The 20,063-nt window shown below is 46.2% G+C and overlaps 1 protein-coding gene across 1 annotated transcript in view; it reads right to left on the bottom strand.

The window, feature by feature from the left end:
• wu:fb13g09 (ATP-binding cassette sub-family C member 5) overlaps positions 1-20,063 on the bottom strand; it is a 50,533-nt gene that overhangs the window by 17,272 nt on the left and 13,198 nt on the right. The window contains exons 6-20 of the mRNA XM_055927217.1: positions 17,605-17,778; positions 16,265-16,412; positions 11,159-11,307; positions 10,888-10,995; positions 10,369-10,731; positions 9,377-9,448; positions 9,049-9,173; positions 8,686-8,758; positions 8,164-8,367; positions 7,642-7,767; positions 7,075-7,204; positions 6,704-6,888; positions 6,071-6,235; positions 4,931-5,060; positions 4,622-4,775 (exon numbers count right to left, since the gene is read on the bottom strand). Of these exons, the coding sequence (XP_055783192.1) occupies positions 4,622-4,775; positions 4,931-5,060; positions 6,071-6,235; positions 6,704-6,888; positions 7,075-7,204; positions 7,642-7,767; positions 8,164-8,367; positions 8,686-8,758; positions 9,049-9,173; positions 9,377-9,448; positions 10,369-10,731; positions 10,888-10,995; positions 11,159-11,307; positions 16,265-16,412; positions 17,605-17,778 (2,306 nt within the window). The remainder of the gene's footprint in view (positions 1-4,621; positions 4,776-4,930; positions 5,061-6,070; positions 6,236-6,703; positions 6,889-7,074; positions 7,205-7,641; positions 7,768-8,163; positions 8,368-8,685; positions 8,759-9,048; positions 9,174-9,376; positions 9,449-10,368; positions 10,732-10,887; positions 10,996-11,158; positions 11,308-16,264; positions 16,413-17,604; positions 17,779-20,063) is intronic.

Here is a 20,063-nt window from a genome sequence, read left to right as displayed (position 1 = left end):
AAGGACAGAGGACTCGGGTTGGCGACACGGGCCATCTACCACCAATCTACTGAAGCGCAGCTCAGAGTAAATATTGATTGCATTTTCCTCTTCAAATGGGCGGTAATTTAGAATGCATAAGATACTGTATTTACGATAGCACAGCTCGCCTATGTTCAAGTCTCCTGCGCTTTCACTAGGACTCCCCCCTTCCCTTTGTGTAACAAGCTGTCATATCTATTCCGCCCGCTAGGGACGTTTTTCTGTGTGACGTAATTTGTGATCAAGTTATGAGTTAATTGTATATGTGTGATTAGTTAGGTATTTAGTAAATAAATAATTAAACCCAATTTTGTATTGCTGATTCAACTTGTTAGCCAGGATTCTTGCAGATAATCAAGGACTTAAAACTTTCAGATGAGACTGAATAAAATGACGATTAATGTGACTGCTATTTAGTAAAATATTACTAAATCTTTAAGAGTTTATTCGAAAGATAACAGCTCTATAAATATTCTTTTGTGGTGTCCCTCTCTAGTTAATTCATATTTACATGATTAGTTCAATCAGGTAATATTAATTACGGAGAAATTATTTTATAGAATAGCATGTCATAGCAATTAATCTGGCATAGTCAAAGACACGACAGCAACTAGAGGCAACAAATCTCTAGATCATGTTTACTCCAGACACAGAAACCCATACAAGGCCCTCCCTCGCCAAATAAGACTATAACTCTATCCTCCTGATTCCTGCTTACAAGCAAAAACTCTAACAGGAAGTGCCAGTGACACGCTCAATACAGAAGTGGTCCAATGAAGTGAATGCTAAGCTACAGGACTTTTTCACTAGCATATGTTCCAGGATTCATCCGATAACATTGAAGAGTTTACAACGTCAGTCACCGGCTTCATTCATAAGTGCATCGACGACGTTCCCACAGTGACCGTATGTACATACCCCAACCAGAAACTATGGATTACAGGCAACATCCGCTTTCAGCTAAAGCTGCCGCTTTCAAGGACCGGGACACTAATCTGGATGCTTATAAGAAATCCTGCTACGAACTTCAACGACCCATCAAACAGGCAAAGCTTCAATACAGGACTAAGATCGATTCCTACTACGCCGGCTCGAATGTAGTCGAAACTCACACATAGCCGATGTGAGTAAGACTTTTAAACAGGTCAACATTCACAAGGCCGGGGGGCCAGACGGAATACCAGAACGCGTACTCAGAGCGTGCCAACTTGTTTCAAGCAGACCACCATAGTCTCTGTGCCTAAGAACTCCAAGGTAACCTGTCTAAATGACTATCACCCCATAGCACTCACATCTATAGTCATGAAATGCTTTGAAAGACTGGTCATGTCTCACATCAGCACCATCATCCCAGACACCCTGGACCCACTCCAATTCATATACCACCCCAACAGATCCACAGATGAAGCAATCTCTATTGTACTCCACATTGCCCTCACCACCTTAACAAAAGGAATACCTATGTGAGAATGCTATCGATGGGGCTATAGCAGAGCGGGTCGAGAACTTTAAGTTCCTCCGTGTCCACATCACTAAGGAATTAACATGGTCCACACACACCAACAAAGTTGTGAAGAGGGCACGTCGGTGCATCATCCCCCTCAGGAGGCTGAAAACATTTGTCAAAAAGTTCTACAGCTGCACCATTGAGAGCATCTTGACTGGCTGCATCACAGCTTGGTACGGCAACAGCAAGGAACCCACCGCAAAGCGCTACAGAGGGTGGCGAGTAAGGCACAGTACAACCCTGGGGCCGAGCTCCCTGCCATCCTGGACCACTATACCAGGCGGTGTCAGAGGAAGGCCCCAAAAACTGTCAAAGACTCCGGCCACCAAAGCCATAGAGTGTTGTCACTGCTACCGCATGGCAAGCGGTACCAGTGCACCAGGTCTGGAACCAACAGGACCCTGAATAGCTTCTACCCCCAAGCCATAATACTGCTGAACCAAACTGCTAAATAGCTAATCAAATAGTTATCCGGACTACCTGCATTGGCCAACTCTCTTGCACGGACTCAACCCACACACTTGCAAGTACTTCCACTAACATCCTAACACACACATAGCACAGGCACACACGCATACTGAGGCCGCACAAACACATACTGCTGGTACTGTCCATTATCTATCCTGTTCCCTAGTCACTTTACCCCTACCTACAGTATATGTACATAGCTACCTCAATTACCCCGTACCCCTGCACATTGCCTCAGTACTGGTACTCCCTGTATATAGCCATGTTATTACCTGGAACTGCCTGTATATAGCCATGTTATTACCTGGTACTGCCTGTATATAGCCATGTTATTACCTGGTACTGCCTGTATATAGCCATGTTATTACCTGGTACTGCCTGTATATAGCCATGTTATTACCTGGTACTGCCTGTATATAGCCATGTTATTACCTGGTAATGCCTGTATATAGCCATGTTATTACCTGGTACTGCCTGTATATAGCCATGTTATTACCTGGTACTGCCTGTATATAGCCATGTTATTACCTGGTACTGACTGTATATAGCCATGTTATTTTTTACTCGTTATTGTTAATCATTGTTTATTTGTTCCTTGTGTCACTATTTCTATATTTTATCTTCACTCTGCATTGTTGGAAAAGGACACGTAAGTAATCATTTCACTGTTAGTTTAAACCTGTTGTTTACGAAGCATGTGACAAATAAAATATGATTTAATTTACTCTGTGACCCCCCCCAGCCAAACCTCCACTCTGTGACCCCCCCCCCAGCCAAACCTCCACTCTGTGACCCCCAGCCAAACCTCCACTCTGTGACCCCCAGCCAAACCTCTACTCTGTGACCCCCCAGCCAAACCTCCACTCTGTGACCCCCCCAGCCAATCCTCTACTCTGTGACCCCCCCAGCCAAACCTCTACTCTGTGACCATCTAGCCAAACCTCTACTCTGTGACCCCCCAGCCAAACCTCCACTCTGTGACCCCCAGCCAAACCTCTACTCTGTTAACTCCAGCCAAACCTCCACTCTGTGACCCCCCAGCCAAACCTCCACTCTGTGACCCCCAGCCAAACCTCTACTCTGTGACCCCCAGCCAAACCTCTACTCTGTTAACTCCAGCCAAACCTCCACTCTGTGACCCCCCAGCCAAACCTCCACTCTGTGACCCCCCAGCCAAACCTCCACTCTGTGACCCCCCAGCCAAACCTCCACTCTGTGACCCCCCAGCCAAACCTCCACTCTGTGACCCCCCAGCCAAACCTCTACTCTGTGACCTCCCAGCCAAACCTCCACTCTGTGACCCCCCCAGCCAATCCTCTACTCTGTGACCCCCCCAGCCAAACCTCTACTCTATGACCATCTAGCCAAACCTCTACTCTGTGACCCCCCAGCCAAACCTCCACTCTGTGATCCCCAGCCAAACCTCTACTCTGTTAACTCCAGCCAAACCTCCACTCTGTGACCCCCCAGCCAAACCTCCACTCTGTGACCCCCCAGCCAAACCTCCACTCTGTGACCCCCCAGCCAAACCTCCACTCTGTGACCCCCAGCCAAACCTCTACTCTGTTAACTCCAGCCAAACCTCCACTCTGTTAACTCCAGCCAAACCTCCACTCTGTGACCCCCCAGCCAAACCTCCACTCTGTGACCCCCCAGCCAAACCTCCACTCTGTGACCCCCCAGCCAAACCTCCACTCTGTGACCCCCAGCCAAACCTTAGGGAGGGTTAAACATTTTAATTTCCCGTTGCAAAAATGTTTTCCATTGCGTGTTCTAAGGAACCCGATTGAACTTGTGAACTCATCACCAAACCAGACACACTAGATCAGGACAACAACAACATCGTGAAATATCTAGGTGGTCGAGGAGAGGGTTGACAAACACTGCATTATAACTCCAATGACAGTGCAGTTATCTGACAGGTTAGTGGACTATGATATGATGAGAGGACACAGGGGAGTCAGAGTGTAATTCTGCCCAGGACAGGACAACCATTTCCTGGCACAGCTCAGGCCATTCCTTGGCTCCGCTAGAATCATTTCTGATTGATGTGTGATTTTATGAGCCACAGACCCACACTACCACGACACTCGACTGAGTCAGCAGGGAAGTGTGAGAGAGAGGGTTTTATTGACAAAGATGGGGTGGAGTTCTACTTTTAGGTCCATAGATAGGATAGGCTGCACATGTGAATAACAAGTCTGCTCATGAATCATCCCCGGCGGGAGGGAGGGAGGGTTGGAGGAGAAGAGGTCAGGGCATTAAAGAACATGACACTCCTTGTTCTGAGACAACCTACACAAACATGTTTATGCAGTTGGTACTTTCATCTCACGATGCCAGCTGGCAAAGTACACCACATCAACAAATGGGACCCGTCCCAAAAAGCACGTTATTCCCTATATTGTGCGGGCCCTGGTCAAAAGTAGTGCACTATATGGGGAATGGGGTGCCTTTTGAGCTTGCTTTTAATGAGGAAACTGGTTAGATGCGTCACACTGAATAATAAATTACCCAAAGACCTAGGGAACCCTAATCCATCTCTACACTTATCGTCTTTAAATCAAAGCATGCACGAGCATACACACACACACACACGTATAAATCGATTGGTTGTAGCCTGACCTGGAGACGCGGTTGACAATGAGGAGGAAGGCTCCCAGGGGCAGGAGGGAGATCAGGAACCAGGGGAATACGATGCCCACCATGACCAGGCAGAAAAGCACCAGGGTCATGTTCTGGAGAAGCATCTCAGCCTGCATGGCCAGACGGACATCCACTGTGGATGGTGAGAGAGAGAGAGAGAAAAGGAGACCGAAAGAAAGAGAACACGGAGGGAGAGAGAAAACAAAAAACTGTCACATCACACTGTGTTGTCTGGGTGGTATGGGGACATCAAGGCTCGGAGTATGAAGTCAAGGCAAGACACCTCACCCTCGTCCATGTCTCGGGAGAAGCGGGTGAGGATGCGGCCCAGAGGTGTCGTGTCAAAAAAGCGCATGGGGCTCAGGAGGAGGCGGTGGAACAGCTTGTCGTGGAGCACCGAGGCAGCCCGAACAGTGCACTGTCAGACAAACACAGTGGTGTTTCAACACGGAGCCAGACAGAACACTGGTAAACAGATGGGTTGTCGGGACTTGGGAAAGCTCAACACCCAGTCGCAACAAATACAAACATACAGTAGTAGGAGTAGACATTAGAGAATTGTTGCCAGCATTCACAGCTATGTACACACACTAGCTAACGCTCATATGACATGTTGCTAATGCTAGTTGGCCATATGTTGTTGTTGTTGATGTGTCCCTATTAGTAGTCACTGTGCTGTTAAGAGCAAGTGGAAAGTTTCTCGTGTCAGGCAAACTGTCAAATCATCAGACATGAATTAATGTCTGGCAGGCTGACACAAAGGTTATGAACCCATGTCTAGGTTAACGCAGTGAGAAACATCTGGCAGAAATGACTTTTGGCAGGAGAGAACACATTCAATCTATTCATAGAATATGCAACACTCCCACATTCACGTTACAGCTAAGGGTAAAAAAAAAAAAAAAAGATTAGCCATCTTCGGGAAAAGTTTGTGTCACACAATTACGTGAGGACATAACCTCTGTAATGGGCTGTCAGGAAAGTTTAACAAACACAGGGGACATATCCAAAGGGACAGGGACACACAGCGGCACACGCACACACACAGCCATTAAAGCAGCGTGTCACGGCACTGGACATATAAATGGATTTAGCCTGCAGGCACTTTCAATTATAGTAGTGCAACTCATGAAAATGTCTTAAAGACAAATAGAGAGAGTCAAGGTTGTACCACAACAACTTTGCACTTCTTTCCTTTGAAACGGGCCTGAGCGTAAATCAATGAAAACCTGACTTATGGAGACTATGGTTACGTCCAGAATGGTATCCTATGGGCCCTTGTTAAAAGTAGTACCCTGGAGTGAATCGGCCAGTGATGCACTCTCCTTTGACAGGCCATAGAGTGCATCAATGAATGATCCTGACATTTCAAGATGAGAGAACAATCCACAAGAACCCCTCTAAAAGACATTTGAGCAAGATGCTTACCTTGACGAACACTAGCCCCCTCATTGTCTTCAGGAAGAGAGCGGCCCCCATGGACATCACATAAACTCTTGAGTAGTATTGAACGTGAGGGTTGAGCCTCATGCTGTCGCTTGCCAACCCCGCCAATGTTTCATTGGTTTCGTTCTCCAGGATTAATGATGTATTCTGAGGGCAGATGGAGGGATACACACAAGGCATTTCTATCCAATGAAGGAAATAAATTAAACAAAGCCAGCTGAGACAGAAGACATGAAAGAAGCAGCCATTTGGGTAATGTCGTTATTCCAAACACATCCTTCAATCAGACACGGACGACAGCTTCGCAGCACATCTGGTTTTTGCCGGCTCGTCTCGTTTTAATTACGTTTACAGAGACACCGGTACTTTTTTAATTACACGTGCTGAGATTAATGCTCTCACTTTCCCCACTACAACTCAGTGATGCACAGAAGTCGTTTTACTTGTGGGAGACAGCCTGATACAGTATAGACATTCCTCAGAGTAGGCAGAAGTTGTCCTATCCCACTAACACAGCATCAGATATTTCTTTCAATTCTAATAAGTATTGTAGGTAGGGTAATCTGATCCTAGTTATGTGTCTGTGTGTAAGGCCATTAGAAAATCCAAACTCACCCCACTGCCCTGGCGGATCCAGTAGCTCAGCCACCAGTTACTGAAGGCGATGCTGCCAGTGGTGAAGAGGAAGAGGATGACGTTGATGATGAAGGCACAAGGGCCTCCAGCCGCATTGATGTAGGCCTTGTACACATCCCAGGCCACGGCACCAGAGCCCTTCTCCTCCGCTTTCATGAGCTGGTCTGGAGAGAAGAAAGGGAAGGAAATAAGGAAGGAAAGAAGAGGAAGGAATGAAGGAATGAAGGAAGAGAGGAAAGAAGGAAGGAAGAGAGAGGAAGGAAGAAACCTGTGAGTAATTTCCTCATTTCAAGCCAACTGTTTTAAAGGGAACACATGAACACATTCTATTTGGTGCGTTCGAGTCTCACCTCCTTTCCCTTTCTCCACCGGAGGTCTGACAACTTTGGCAAAATTCTCGGTGGTCTCAACCTTTTCATCTCCCTCTTTCTTCTCCTTATTCTTCAGGTTTGTTTTCACCAGGTTCTTTTTCACCAGGTTCTAGGAGAGCAAGCCAAAGAGACCTACAGTATAAGACAATCGGCCAAGTCATAACATTGCCAGTAAGTAATTTAAACTGAGATATTGGTGACAGGGTCTTTAGCAGTGTGACACCGATAAATCAATGCCGACCTAAATAATGAAAAGCCCTGTATGCATTAACATTTCCCAGCCACCCACTTGGCTTCTCCTGCCTCCTGAATTACGCAGGATGTGATGTACGATAGTGTTGTGTAAAGAGGGATGGAAAAAGGTGTTTTTACATCGAGGAGAGCTGGGCTAGCCTAGTCCCAGATCAGTTTATGCTGTCTTGCCAGCTCATGACAATGCATGACAATGACCATAGGAGTAGGAAAGGCTAGCCTGGTCCCAGATCTGTTCGCAAACAGATCTGTGATCAGGCTAGAGCTGGACATGCGCTCCGTGGTTGGCATTACCTCCTGCTGTACGCTGTTGAAGAGAGTGGCGTAGTCACGGTCTCTGCCCATAAGCTGGGAGTGGGTGCCATGCTCGGCAATCTGCCCGTCCTTCATCAGAATCACGTGGTCACACTCTGCCAGGTACTGAGAGAGGGTCAACACCAGTGAGATCTGGGATTCTCCTGATGAAGAATCCTGGGCTATAGTATGCTCCTCTATATTTCTATATGGCTTCTTTTCCTCAGCCTTCTATTTTCGGGACAAAGTCTTGAGAGTCGTCAATGGGAGACTTGTGTGAAAACGCAAGTTGCACTATAATCACCGACCTAGGAGGTCTACATAGGGCCTCTCTCATTTCCTTTCAGATTAGGCGTCCCAAAGATATACAAGAGAGTAGTTAAGAAAGCCATTTCAGATCATGAATGCCATTTCCTATCATTTGGCCATAGTACACAAGTCACTTATTTGCTGCAAATTCTTCTGTTTCTCACATAAATACAATTTGAATTGATCATTCAGATAATCAGAAGCTCCTCTTACCTGCAGCTGGTGTGTGACAAAGATGGTGGTCTTGCCCTTGGACGCCGTGCGGATGGCATTGTGGAAGAGGTGAGAGCCCACGTGGGCGTCCACGGCACTGAGAGGGTCATCCAGGAGCAGGATGGGCCGCTCGCTATACAGGGCACGTGCCAGGCTCACCCGCTGGCGCTGCCCGCCACTCAGGTTGGCACCCCTCTCACCTATCTTGAGTGAAAACATTGGGACAATGTTGACAAAATGTATCAAGGATAATTTCTGATTGATGGGCTTCACACAGAGGCAGCAACAGACCAGACCAGATATGTACTTACATAACACTTTATCATGTTCTCTCATAAAACACCACAATGCACCCCAAAGCATTCCATCTATAAATGCATGTACTACTTACTAGCCTGTTACATGGTAAATACACTTTCTGCTACTTTGGTATAGTGTAAGGCAAATGTATTGTACAGAATGGCCAGAGTTCATATTGAGAGCATCTCCAGCAGAGAGATACAATAGTGGTCTGATACATACCTCAGTCATATCCCCATAGGGCAGCTCTGTCAGATCAGGGATCAGGCAGCAGGCAGAGACCACAGCATTATACCTAATAAGGAAACACAGCCAAGGACATAACTTAACATGAGAGGGAAACGCAGTCATGGTCCAGAGAAATGAGTAAACCATGAGTTAGAAATGAGCCTTTGGCCCTTCTGAATGTGAAACTATCAAACTATGACATCCAAACGTGACTGGTCATGGACTACAGATGAAAATGAGCCGTCTACCTAAATCCAGCACTAAGACACCTCTAAATGGTCTGCGTTGTTGCTTTCATTGTGTACTGTTCCATAATAAATGACTCAAAAGTCATAAACACGAATCAATCAATCTTACTTGTCTTCGTCATATTCTTTTCCGAACAGGATGTTCTCTCTCAGTGAGTCATTGAGGATCCAGGCCTGTTGAGCCACATAGGCAAAGCCGCCACTGGCTGCCACGTTGCCCTCCAGCAGGGTCATCTGTTGCGCACCAGAGATAAGACTCATGTTAAAACATACTAGAGGTAAAGCTGACCTGGGCTTTCACGAGAGGGAAAATACTTGAACTGCGTTTGATTGCCCGGTACAACGGAACAGTCCCAAAAGTGCAAAAGTAAAGCTTAATCAAACGCACCTCAAATGCTTTCCAGTCTGGTTTGTAGGGGAATGATATAGAACCTCACCTGTCCCAGCAGAGCAGACAGAAGAGAGCTCTTTCCGCTCCCCACAGCTCCACATATTCCTACCAACGCACCCTGCAGATCAGAAGGATACCAGGGAGTATTGGTATGGATTTGTAATTGAAACGCACTCAGTCCATTTCAAAAGGAAAGAAGTTGCTGACTCCCTCCAATTGTCTACTCTTTCAGTCATTCTCTTTTTTTATGAGTTGTGCTCCTATAATCAAATGTGCCTGCATGCTAAATCCATTTATCTTTCCAGTGCCGGTGACGCAATGCTTTAGAGCAGTGGTATTCAAACTTTCTCAGCAGGGACGCAATTTTTTTCCACCAGAATTTCGGACGACACCATTGTTTTGGGCACAAATTTCTAGCAACCCCACCCCAAATATAATGACACATCCTTAAAACCTGTACATTTTGTGGACCCCAGGAAGAGTAGCTGCTGCCGCAAAAGCTAAAAATAAAATTCTCAGATGGAATAGAAAATATATACAGTACCAGTCAAAAGTTGACACACCAACTCATTCAATGTTTTTTCTTTATTTTTACTATTTTCTACGTTGTAGAATAATAGTAAAGACATCAAAACTATGAAATATCACATATGGAATCATCAACAAATAACCTTCAAGTCATTACATTTTCATCTCATATAAATATGAAAGAAACCAATAAACACATTTACTAAATACAATTTTCAGAAAATGTTTGAATACAATAATCTGTCCTCTGATTTCTTTGTTCCAATTGTATTCATAAAAAAATATATGTTTTGCAAACCCCACTGCGTTCCCCCCCAGACCTTGAACACCACTGCTTTAGTGTGTGTGTGTATGTGTGTGTGTATATGCAGGTTTGCATGTGTGCGTGCATGCATATATTTGTCAATGTGTACAAGCATTTGTGTAGGCTGGTATGAATGGAAATCAGGGTTGTTTTGTGCGCGAGTGAGTACACCTGTCTGATTGATGGTGCTTGTTCGAGCAGTTTACCTTCTTGACGCGCAGATCGATGCGATGTAGGGTTTTGTGCAGCGGTGGGCGGATGATGGAGCTCTGAGTAGAGGAGATGGTGCTCTGGGGGCTCTCCTGTTCCATGTGGGTAAGGAGACTCTGTCCGTTGGGACCCTCGTTGTTTCCCTTACCCTCTTCTGCTGTGATATACAAGCTCAGTTTCTCCTTGCGCAGTACTCGATTCATTCCACCTCTCTTGCACTGCTTTTTGGGGACAGGGGTGGCTTTGGCGGGAGCTTTGGCCTTCTCCCAGGCCAACGTGGCGTACCGGAACTCCACGGCGTTCATCGGGTCATCCGTTTTGGCCAACACAACTTCTCGGTCCTCCATCAAGAAGAGTCTCTGTTGACATGACATATGATATACTGTATGATATATGGAGAAGATTCATTAATGAACATGTCTATTTTGAAGTGTTATGCTGACAACAGTCCATCCTGACTGAACGCTACAATCATTCCAAATTTTGTACAACAATCTTGTCTGTCTTTCATTTACCTGAAATCGGTTGACTGCCACAGAACCCTCTGATAATGCTCGTACAGCCAAGGGCGTGACTTTGAGGGCAAAGGTCATGGAGTTGAAGACTGCAACAACGGTGAAGGCCTGAAGGGAGCAACATAGTCAAGTAATTTCACATTTAGTGGAATTCCACATATTTAAAAGCTACTGGGGAGCTTTCTACTGAAACAAACAACAAAAGCTACTGGTAGATATTGAAGTCACTTGACTCTTGAAAAGCTAGTGACAGCTGAGGGGAGGGGTTTACCTGGGCAGCAGTGAGGTCAAAACCCAGGGCCATGTGTAGAGTGAATGTGCAGACACTGGCGATCACCACAACGATGGGGGCCACGCCCACTGTGAGACTCTGAACACAACCAGCCCTCTCCAGTATCCTCCTCTCCTCAGATCGCACCGCTGGGGGGGGGGGGGGGGGGGGGGCAGAAAGAGAAAGCGTCAGAGAGCGAGGCAGAGAGCGGCAGAGAGCGAGCGAGGCAGAGAGCAAGCGAGGCAGAGAGCGGCAGAGAGAGCGGCAGAGAGAAGGGCAGAGAGAGCGATCGAGCGAGCGGCAGAGAGAAAGAGCGATCGGCAGAGAGAAAGAGCGATCGGCAGAGAGAGAGCGAGTGAGGCAGAGAGAAAGAACGAGCGACAGAGAGAGAGCGAGTGAGGCAGAGAGAAAGAACGAGCGACAGAGAGAGAGAGCGCGCGACAGAGAGAGAGAGCGCGACAGAGAGAGCGAGCGACAGACCGAGAGAGCGAGCGACAGACCGAGAGAGCGAGCGACAGACCGAGAGAGCGAGCGACAGACCGAGAGAGCGAGCGACAGACCGAGAGAGCGAGCGACAGACCGAGAGAGAGAGAGCGACAGAGAGAGAGAGCGATAGAGAGAGAGAGCGACAGACAGAGAGAGAGAGCGACAGACAGAGAGAGAGAGCGACAGACAGAGAGAGAGAACGACAGACAGAGAGAGAGAGCGACAGACAGAGAGAGAGAGCGACAGACAGAGAGAGAGAGCGACAGACAGAGAGAGCGAGCGACAGACAGAGAGAGCGACAGACAGAGAGAGAGAGCGACAGACAGAGAGAGCGACAGACAGAGAGAGCGACAGACAGAGAGAGCGACAGACAGAGAGAGCGCGAGCGACAGAGAGCGAGATAGCACAGACAGAAAATAGACAATGAGCTCTTCTTGTATTACCACTGTAGAGTCTTTCAGGAAGTTACGCCTGGCACTGTACAGTTATACTCAGCCCCAAACAACATTAGAGAGAGTCACTTACAGTCATGGCCAGAAATAAGAGAGACAAGTTGGGCCTCGCGGCCATAAATGGTATGAAATGGACTTTTAAAATTGTGGGCCATTGGCAGTTGTCCAAGTCAAGTGGCTTGTCATCCATGATTGTGTACATCTTCTAAATGCATGTGTTGGCTGCTTCACTCAACAGTCCATTCAGTGCACTCTGGCTCCAAGCCAAGGTTTATTTCTTTCTAACACAGCCAAGGCTACTACGTGCTCCAGGAAAGCTATAACATGACTGCACTCCTCCTAAAACATATTTCATATTATTCTCCAGGGACTCACAGCACTGTTGTTGAGTTGCCTTTGTAGAAGCTGCTACATATACAATGTATATTTTTATCAGCAGGTGGAATAGGGCCGTAAACTAACAACACTAACTGAAGAGAACGATATCAGAACTCTTGATATGAAACACTCGATAGCCCTTAAGATGAATGTCCAATTAATGATCATAATAATAGGTATTATCACTATTATCCAAACAGCGGGCTGTTATGAGGATATGAGTCCAACCTGGCTAATTACAGTTATGATTAAAAGCACCAAACGCTTCTTATCCACAATGTAAGGCAGAGCCTCGTGAGAAATGTCCCCCCTCCCTCTATAATTCTTCAATCTCCTCTAAGTGGAACAACCCTCTGCAGGTCTTAAGTATGAAAGAGCTTTAAACGCTTTTCAAATTAAACTTTGGGCGCAGTGATCCAATCAGGGCTTGTGTAATGTGGGAAGCCATGGAGGAAATCTGAGCCAATGGAACCTAACGTGAATGGAGTTGCCGGGTCAATTCCGGGGATGAATCTAATTTGAATTGATGATTGGAGGATTTGAACTAATGGATTTCAGGTAACGGGTTGAATTTCCTGGACTGACTGGAATTGAAATAGAATTGGCCTAACAGAGAAGAAAATGTAAATAAAGTCAAATAAAGGAAGTACGAATTCGAGAGGCGCATTCTCAGCTGGAAATAATCACTCTAACCCAGACGCAAAAACAGGAAGTGAGTACTATGATTTTTGCTGTGTCACTGGGACAGTGCTGTAAAAATGATGACTGCAGAGTCACTAGCCCCCGGGCCATAAACATGATGACTGCAGAGTCACTAGCCCCCGTGCCATAAACATGATGACTGCAGAGTCACTAGCCCCCGTGCCATAAACATGATGACTGCAGAGTCACTAGCACCCGTACCATAAACATGATGACTGCAGAGTCACTAGCCCCCGAGCCATAAACATGATGACTGCAGAGTCACTAGACCCCGGGCCATAAACATGATGACTGCAGAGTCACTAGCACCCGTACCATAAACATGATGACTGCAGAGTCACTGGCCCCGAGCTATAAACATGATGACTGTTGAGTCACTGGCCCCGAGCTATAAACATGATGACTGTTGAGTCACTGGCCCCGAGCTATAAACATGATGACTGTTGAGTCACTGGCCCCGAGCTATAAACATGATGACTGTTGAGTCACTAGCCCCGAGCTATAAACATGATGACTGTTGAGTCACTGGCCCCGAGCTATAAACATGATGACTGTTGAGTCACTGGCCCCATACCATAACATGATAACTGCTGAGTCACTGGCCCCGTGCCATAACATAATGACTACTGAGTCACTGGCCCCGTGCCATAACACGATGACTACTGAGTCACTGGCCCCGTGCCATAACATAATGACTACTGAGTCACTGGCCCCGTGCCATAACATAATGACTACTGAGTCACTGGCCCCGTGCCATAACATAATGACTACTGAGTCACTGGCCCCGTGCCATAACATAATGACTACTGAGACACTGGCCCCGTGCCATAACATAATGATAACATAATGTCTACTGAGTCACTGGCCCCGTGCCATAACATAATGACTACTGAGACACTGGCCCCGTGCCATAACATGATGACTACTGAGTCACTGGCCCCGTGCCACAACATGATGACTACAGAGTCACTGGCCCCGTGCCATAACATGATGACTACTGAGTCACTGGCCCCGTGCCATAACATGATGACTACTGAGTCACTGGCCCCGTGCCATAACATGACTACTGAGTCACTGGTCCCGTGCCATAACATGATGACTACTGAGTCACTGGCCCCGTGCCATAACATAATGACTACTGAGTCACTGGCCCCGTGCCATAACATAATGACTACTGAGTCACTGGTCCCGTGCCATAACATAATGACTACTGAGACACTGGCCCCGTGCCATAACATAATGACTACTGTCACTGGTCCCGTGCCATAACATAATGACTACTGAGTCACTGGCCCCGTGCCATAACATAATGACTACTGAGTCACTGGCCCCGTGCCATAACATAATGACTACTGAGTCACTGGCCCCGTGCCATAACATAATGACTACTGAGTCACTGGCCCCGTGCCATAACATAATGACTACTGAGTCACTGGCCCCGTGCCATAACATAATGACTACTGAGTCACTGGCCCCGTGCCATAACATAATGACTACTGTCACTGGTCCTGTGCCATAACATAATGACTACTGAGTCACTGGCCCCGTGCCATAACATAATGACTACTGAGTCACTGGCCCCGTGCCATAACATAATGACTACTGAGTCACTGGCCCCGTGCCATAACATGATGACTACTGAGTCACTGGCCCCGTGCCATAACATGATGACTACTGTCACTGGTCCTGTGCCATAACATAATGACTACTGAGTCACTGGCCCCGTGCCATAACATAATGACTACTGAGTCACTGGCCCCGTGCCATAACATAATGACTACTGAGTCACTGGCCCCGTGCCATAACATAATGACTACTGAGTCACTGGCCCTGTGCCATAACATGATGACTACTGAGTCACTGGCCCCGTGCCATAACATAATGACTACTGAGTCACTGGCCCCGTGCCATAACATAATGACTACTGAGTCACTGGCCCCGTGCCATAACATAATGACTACTGTCACTGGTCCTGTGCCATAACATAATGACTACTGAGTCACTGGCCCCGTGCCATAACATAATGACTACTGAGTCACTGGCCCCGTGCCATAACATAATGACTACAGAGTCACTGGCCCCGTGCCATAACATAATGACTACTGAGTCACTGGCCCCGTGCCATAACATGATGACTACTGAGTCACTGGCCCCGTGCCATAACATAATGACTACTGAGTCACTGGCCCCGTGCCATAACATAATGACTACTGAGTCACTGGCCCCGTGCCATAACATAATGACTACTGAGTCACTGGCCCCGTGCCATAACATAATGACTACTGTCACTGGTCCCGTGCCATAACATAATGACTACTGAGTCACTGGTCCCGTGCCATAACATAATGACTACTGAGTCACTGGCCCTGTGCCATAACATAATGACTACTGAGTCACTGGCCCCGTGCCATAACATGATGACTACTGAGTCACTGGCCCCGTGCCATAACATGATGACTACTGAGTCACTGGCCCCGTGCCATAACATAATGACTACTGAGTCACTGGCCCCGTGCCATAACATGATGACTACTGAGTCACTGGTCCCGTGCCATAACATAATGACTACTGAGTCACTGGCTCCGTGCAAAAAACAATATGACTGTGGCCTGGTGTTTATCCTCACCAAGTGACCTGACCAGAAAAAAACTAATACAAGCCCAGTGTGTGTGTGGACGTGTTTAACTATTCTTGTGGGGACCAGAAGTCCCTACAAGAATAGTAAACGAACAAAAAGTTGACGAGCTGGGGACATTTTGTTAGTCCCCACAAGGTCAAATGCTATTTCTAGGGGGTTTAGGGTTAAGGTTAGAATTAGTGTTAGAATTAAGTTAAATATTAAGGTTAGGAGCTAGGGTTAGTTGTAGGGTTAGGGTTAGGAGCTAGGGTTAGGATAAAGTTTAGGTTTTTGGGTTAAGGTTAGGGTAAGAGTACGGGTTAGGATTAGGGTTAGGTTTAGGGTTAGGGGTTAGGGAAAATAGGATTTTGAATGGGACTGAATTGTATGTCCCCACAAGGTTAGCTGTACAAGACTGTGTGTGTGTGTGTGTGTGTGTGTGTGTGTGCGCAAGTGTTACCAAACACTCACTGTGGATGTTCTGAGCGAAAGCGTTTTCCAAGCAATACATCTTGATGAACTTGATACAGCCGAGGATCTCATTCATGAGCCTCACGCGCTGGTCAGTCACTAACACACACTTCTTACGGAAATACGCTGTGAGACGTGAAGCCAGCATCTGTCCCGGATAGAGAGAAGAAAATAAGTAACAGAGGAGAAATGCGAGTGTCGTAACAGGGAAATGAAGGCAGACACAGTCTACATCCCTATGTTTCCCCTAGTGCACTACTTTAGAACAGAGCCCATGGGCCCTGGTCAAAAGTAGTACACTGTATAGGGAAGAAGGTGCCATTTGGGACGCAGACACAGCCCTATTGCATCAGCTGTACGGCAGGGTTACTGCAAGGAACAGGCTATAAACGGCTTCCAAATAAAGGCAAAGGTCCCCAACAGGAAGCCTCAGACTGAAGCTAACTCAATTGAAAGACTAACAACAGCAAAATTAACAGGAGATTGGCAGTCGGAGAGTTTTCGGGAAGTTAAAGGGCAACTCCACCTCAATTTCATTACCCCCAGCACAATACCAGTGTCAACATATGTGAAAACAGTACATTTCTATGTTTTGTAGAAACAAATCAAGTAAAAACGGTCTACCCGATGACATCCTCAAACATTATAAAAACAGTGATTTTCAAAACACAGATTTGCGGTGACCTGGGGAGCAAGAAAATACCCTCCCTAGAAATCCGTTGCAGGTTTTGAAAATCACTGTTTTTTAACCTACCCTGTGATGCCACAGAGAAGCCATTTATATGACCTTTTTTCTTATCTTTTTAACCACAGATCATAGAAGCAGGCTGTTTTCACATATGTAGACACTGGTTTACTGCCGGAGATGAAGAATATGAGATTGAAAAATGGCAGAACTGCCCTTTAACTCCCCAAAACCCTTTTAAGGGGAATTAACAGGCTGTGCTGTAAAGGATAACGGTCTGTGAAGTGAAGGACATTAACTTTAGCTCTCCAGTTATGGGGAAATATGATGCTGTTCATCACTAACACTATAAACAGGCAAGACAATTCATGAACGACTAAGTGCTTAGAATGAGATAAGTTCACAGGAATCATGCTCCAAGTAACACTGCTGTCAAAATAATGTTTACTTTCCTAGTGTATTCTTTTTTCAGTAACTAAAGCTTTGTTCCTAAATAAATAAACTGTATGAAAAGGTAGCACTAAGATGCCTCTGAGTTAATGAAAGTGGAGTAACGTTCCTTTAGACATCGGTTCACATTTTTTCGTTAGTCGGCACTTTTTTCCCCCATAAGGTGTGGATTCCTTTGTTAGGAGACATGTGGAGGACTTCCTACCATAGCAGGGTAGAAGAAGATGAATATGGCTGATCCGACCAGTGCAGTGGGTCCCAGAAAGTAAGCAGTGTAGGACAGACCCAGGATGCCAACCAGCGGGCCCCCGGCCAGCAGACAGCCCACTGAGACTGCCTCGTATACCCGCTGGCCATCGCTGGAGCAGATGTTGATCAGCTGTAGGGAGGGACATTGACACAGAATGTTAGTGGACACATTGAACAGACCATTTACTTCACAAGGACATAGTGAGTCAAAGAGAATGAAATTAACCCACAGAATCCTGAAATGCTGCAATGAGAATAAGCTACAATAGTAGCGCATGGTCAAAGGGCCGAGACATTGGCAAGACATAGGATTACATTTTTTTCATTGTTTGTTTCAATCAAACTAATACAATGGAGTTATTTGTTATCTGAGACACACCTACAATGTAACCACTAGACGTGCATTTCACTTTCAGAACTGAAGGCAATGTCTGTGGGGTAGGATTGCACATTATGGGGAATATTCAGAGGTGGAAACTTTCCGTGGAAATTAACGGGAATATATGTGAATTAAAGGAAATATATGCAAATTAATATTAATACCATTTAAAAGGTAGATGTTTTTTTGCATTGGATATATTTACCATATCATATAGAGACAGAAACATAAACCTTATCATAAGTAGACATAATTGCAAATGATTAAATCCTTCCAATAGAAATAAAATTTAGTTACGAATTTAACTTTAATTAAATGAGTTGACTCTTCACATGGGATGATTTCATTGAACAACAAAAGAAAGAGAATATTGAATAATCCCCAATGATCCATCGCATCTCCCCCAAAATATTTCATTGTTACATCTGTAAAATGATAGTCTAGAAACTAAAGCTTTGGTTGTCTTCCTCAGGCTTCCATGTCTTCTCCCTGGACCTCCTCAATGTCCACCTCTTGAACATCAGACTCTGAGGCCTCATCTTCACTGTCACTTTCCAACCTTGTTGAGGATGGCTCGTTGTCAGGCTCAAAAAGCCTCAAATTTGCCTGGGTGGCCACCAATTTTTTAACCCTTGTATTGGTCAGCCGGTTGCGTGCTTTGGTGCGTGTGTTCCCAAACAAGGACCAGTTGCACTCTGAGGCGGCTGATGTTGGTGAGATTTGGAGGATGATGTAGGAAACAGGGGAAAGAGCCTCAGATCCACAAAGTCCCTTCCACCAGGTGGCTGATGAGATATGTTGGCACGACTGCCATATTGCATCTCCATCCCAAAGCCCTTGCTTGGAAGTGTACCTCGCCAGACTGCCAAGAACCTTGCCCTTATCCAGGCAAAGGTGGCGAGACATGGTAGTGATGACACCATAGGCCTTGTTGAGCTCTGCACCAGACAGGATGCTCTTGCCAGCATACTTGGGGTCTAACATGTAAGCTGCGGTGTGTATGGGCTTCAGGCAGAAGTCTTCACTGTTGCTCCAAGCAGAGGAAACTGCAGTTCTGAAATACATCAAAAAGCGTGAAGTGGGCAGGGCAGTACGGATTTCTTCTCTTACACCTGCAAGCAGAGTCTGAACATCAGACAGGATGGCATGGTCTCCCTCAATCCATGCAATGTCTACTGCAATAGGTTTCAGGAGATTTCTGGCTGCTTACCTCTGTCAAAATACATCATCCAGGAGGATCCTCTTGATGGGGCTGTCTATATCAGCAGACTGTGTGTGAAATGGCCATTTCTTGGAGAGACTCCTTCGCCTCAAGGAGACTGTCAATCATGATGACAACACCACCCCAACGGGTGTTGCTGGACAGCTTCCATGTGGTGCTCTTATTCTTCTCTTTGCTTGGTGCTGCTATAACTTGATGACCCTTCACATACCTAACCATTTCCTTGGCTCTCTTGTAGAATGTATCTTCAGTGCCATGATGTCATTGAGCAGCAGATTCAATGCATGAGCAGCACAGCCAATGGGTGTGATGTGAGGGTAGGAATCCTTCACTTTAGACCAAGCAGCCTTCATGTTCGCAGCATTGTCTGTCACCAGTGCAAATACCTTCTGTGGTCCAAGGTCATTGATGACTGCCTTCAGCTCATCTGCAATGTAGAGACCAATGTGTCTGTTGTCCCTTGTGTCTGTGCTATTGTAGAAAACTGGTTGAGGGGGAGAGATTATGTAGTTAATTATTCCTTGCCCACGGAAATTTGACCACCCATCAGAGATGATTGCAATGCAGTCTGCTTTCTCTATGATTTGCTTGACCTTCACTTGAACTCTGTTGAACTCTGCAGCCAGCAAATGAGTAGATAAAGCATGTCTTGTTGGAGGGGTGGGTGTATGCTGGGCGAAGAACATTCAGAAATCTCTTCCAAAACACATTGCCTATGAGGATTAGAGGTGAACCAGTTGCATTCACAGCTCGAGCAAGACATTCATCAGCATTTCTCTGACTACTTCCTCCATTGAGTCAAAAAAAACTTCCG

This window comes from Salvelinus fontinalis, chromosome 6, assembly GCF_029448725.1.
Source record: "Salvelinus fontinalis isolate EN_2023a chromosome 6, ASM2944872v1, whole genome shotgun sequence".
Lineage (NCBI taxonomy): Eukaryota > Metazoa > Chordata > Actinopteri > Salmoniformes > Salmonidae > Salvelinus > Salvelinus fontinalis.
This window is presented reverse-complemented; position numbering and strand designations above follow the sequence as displayed.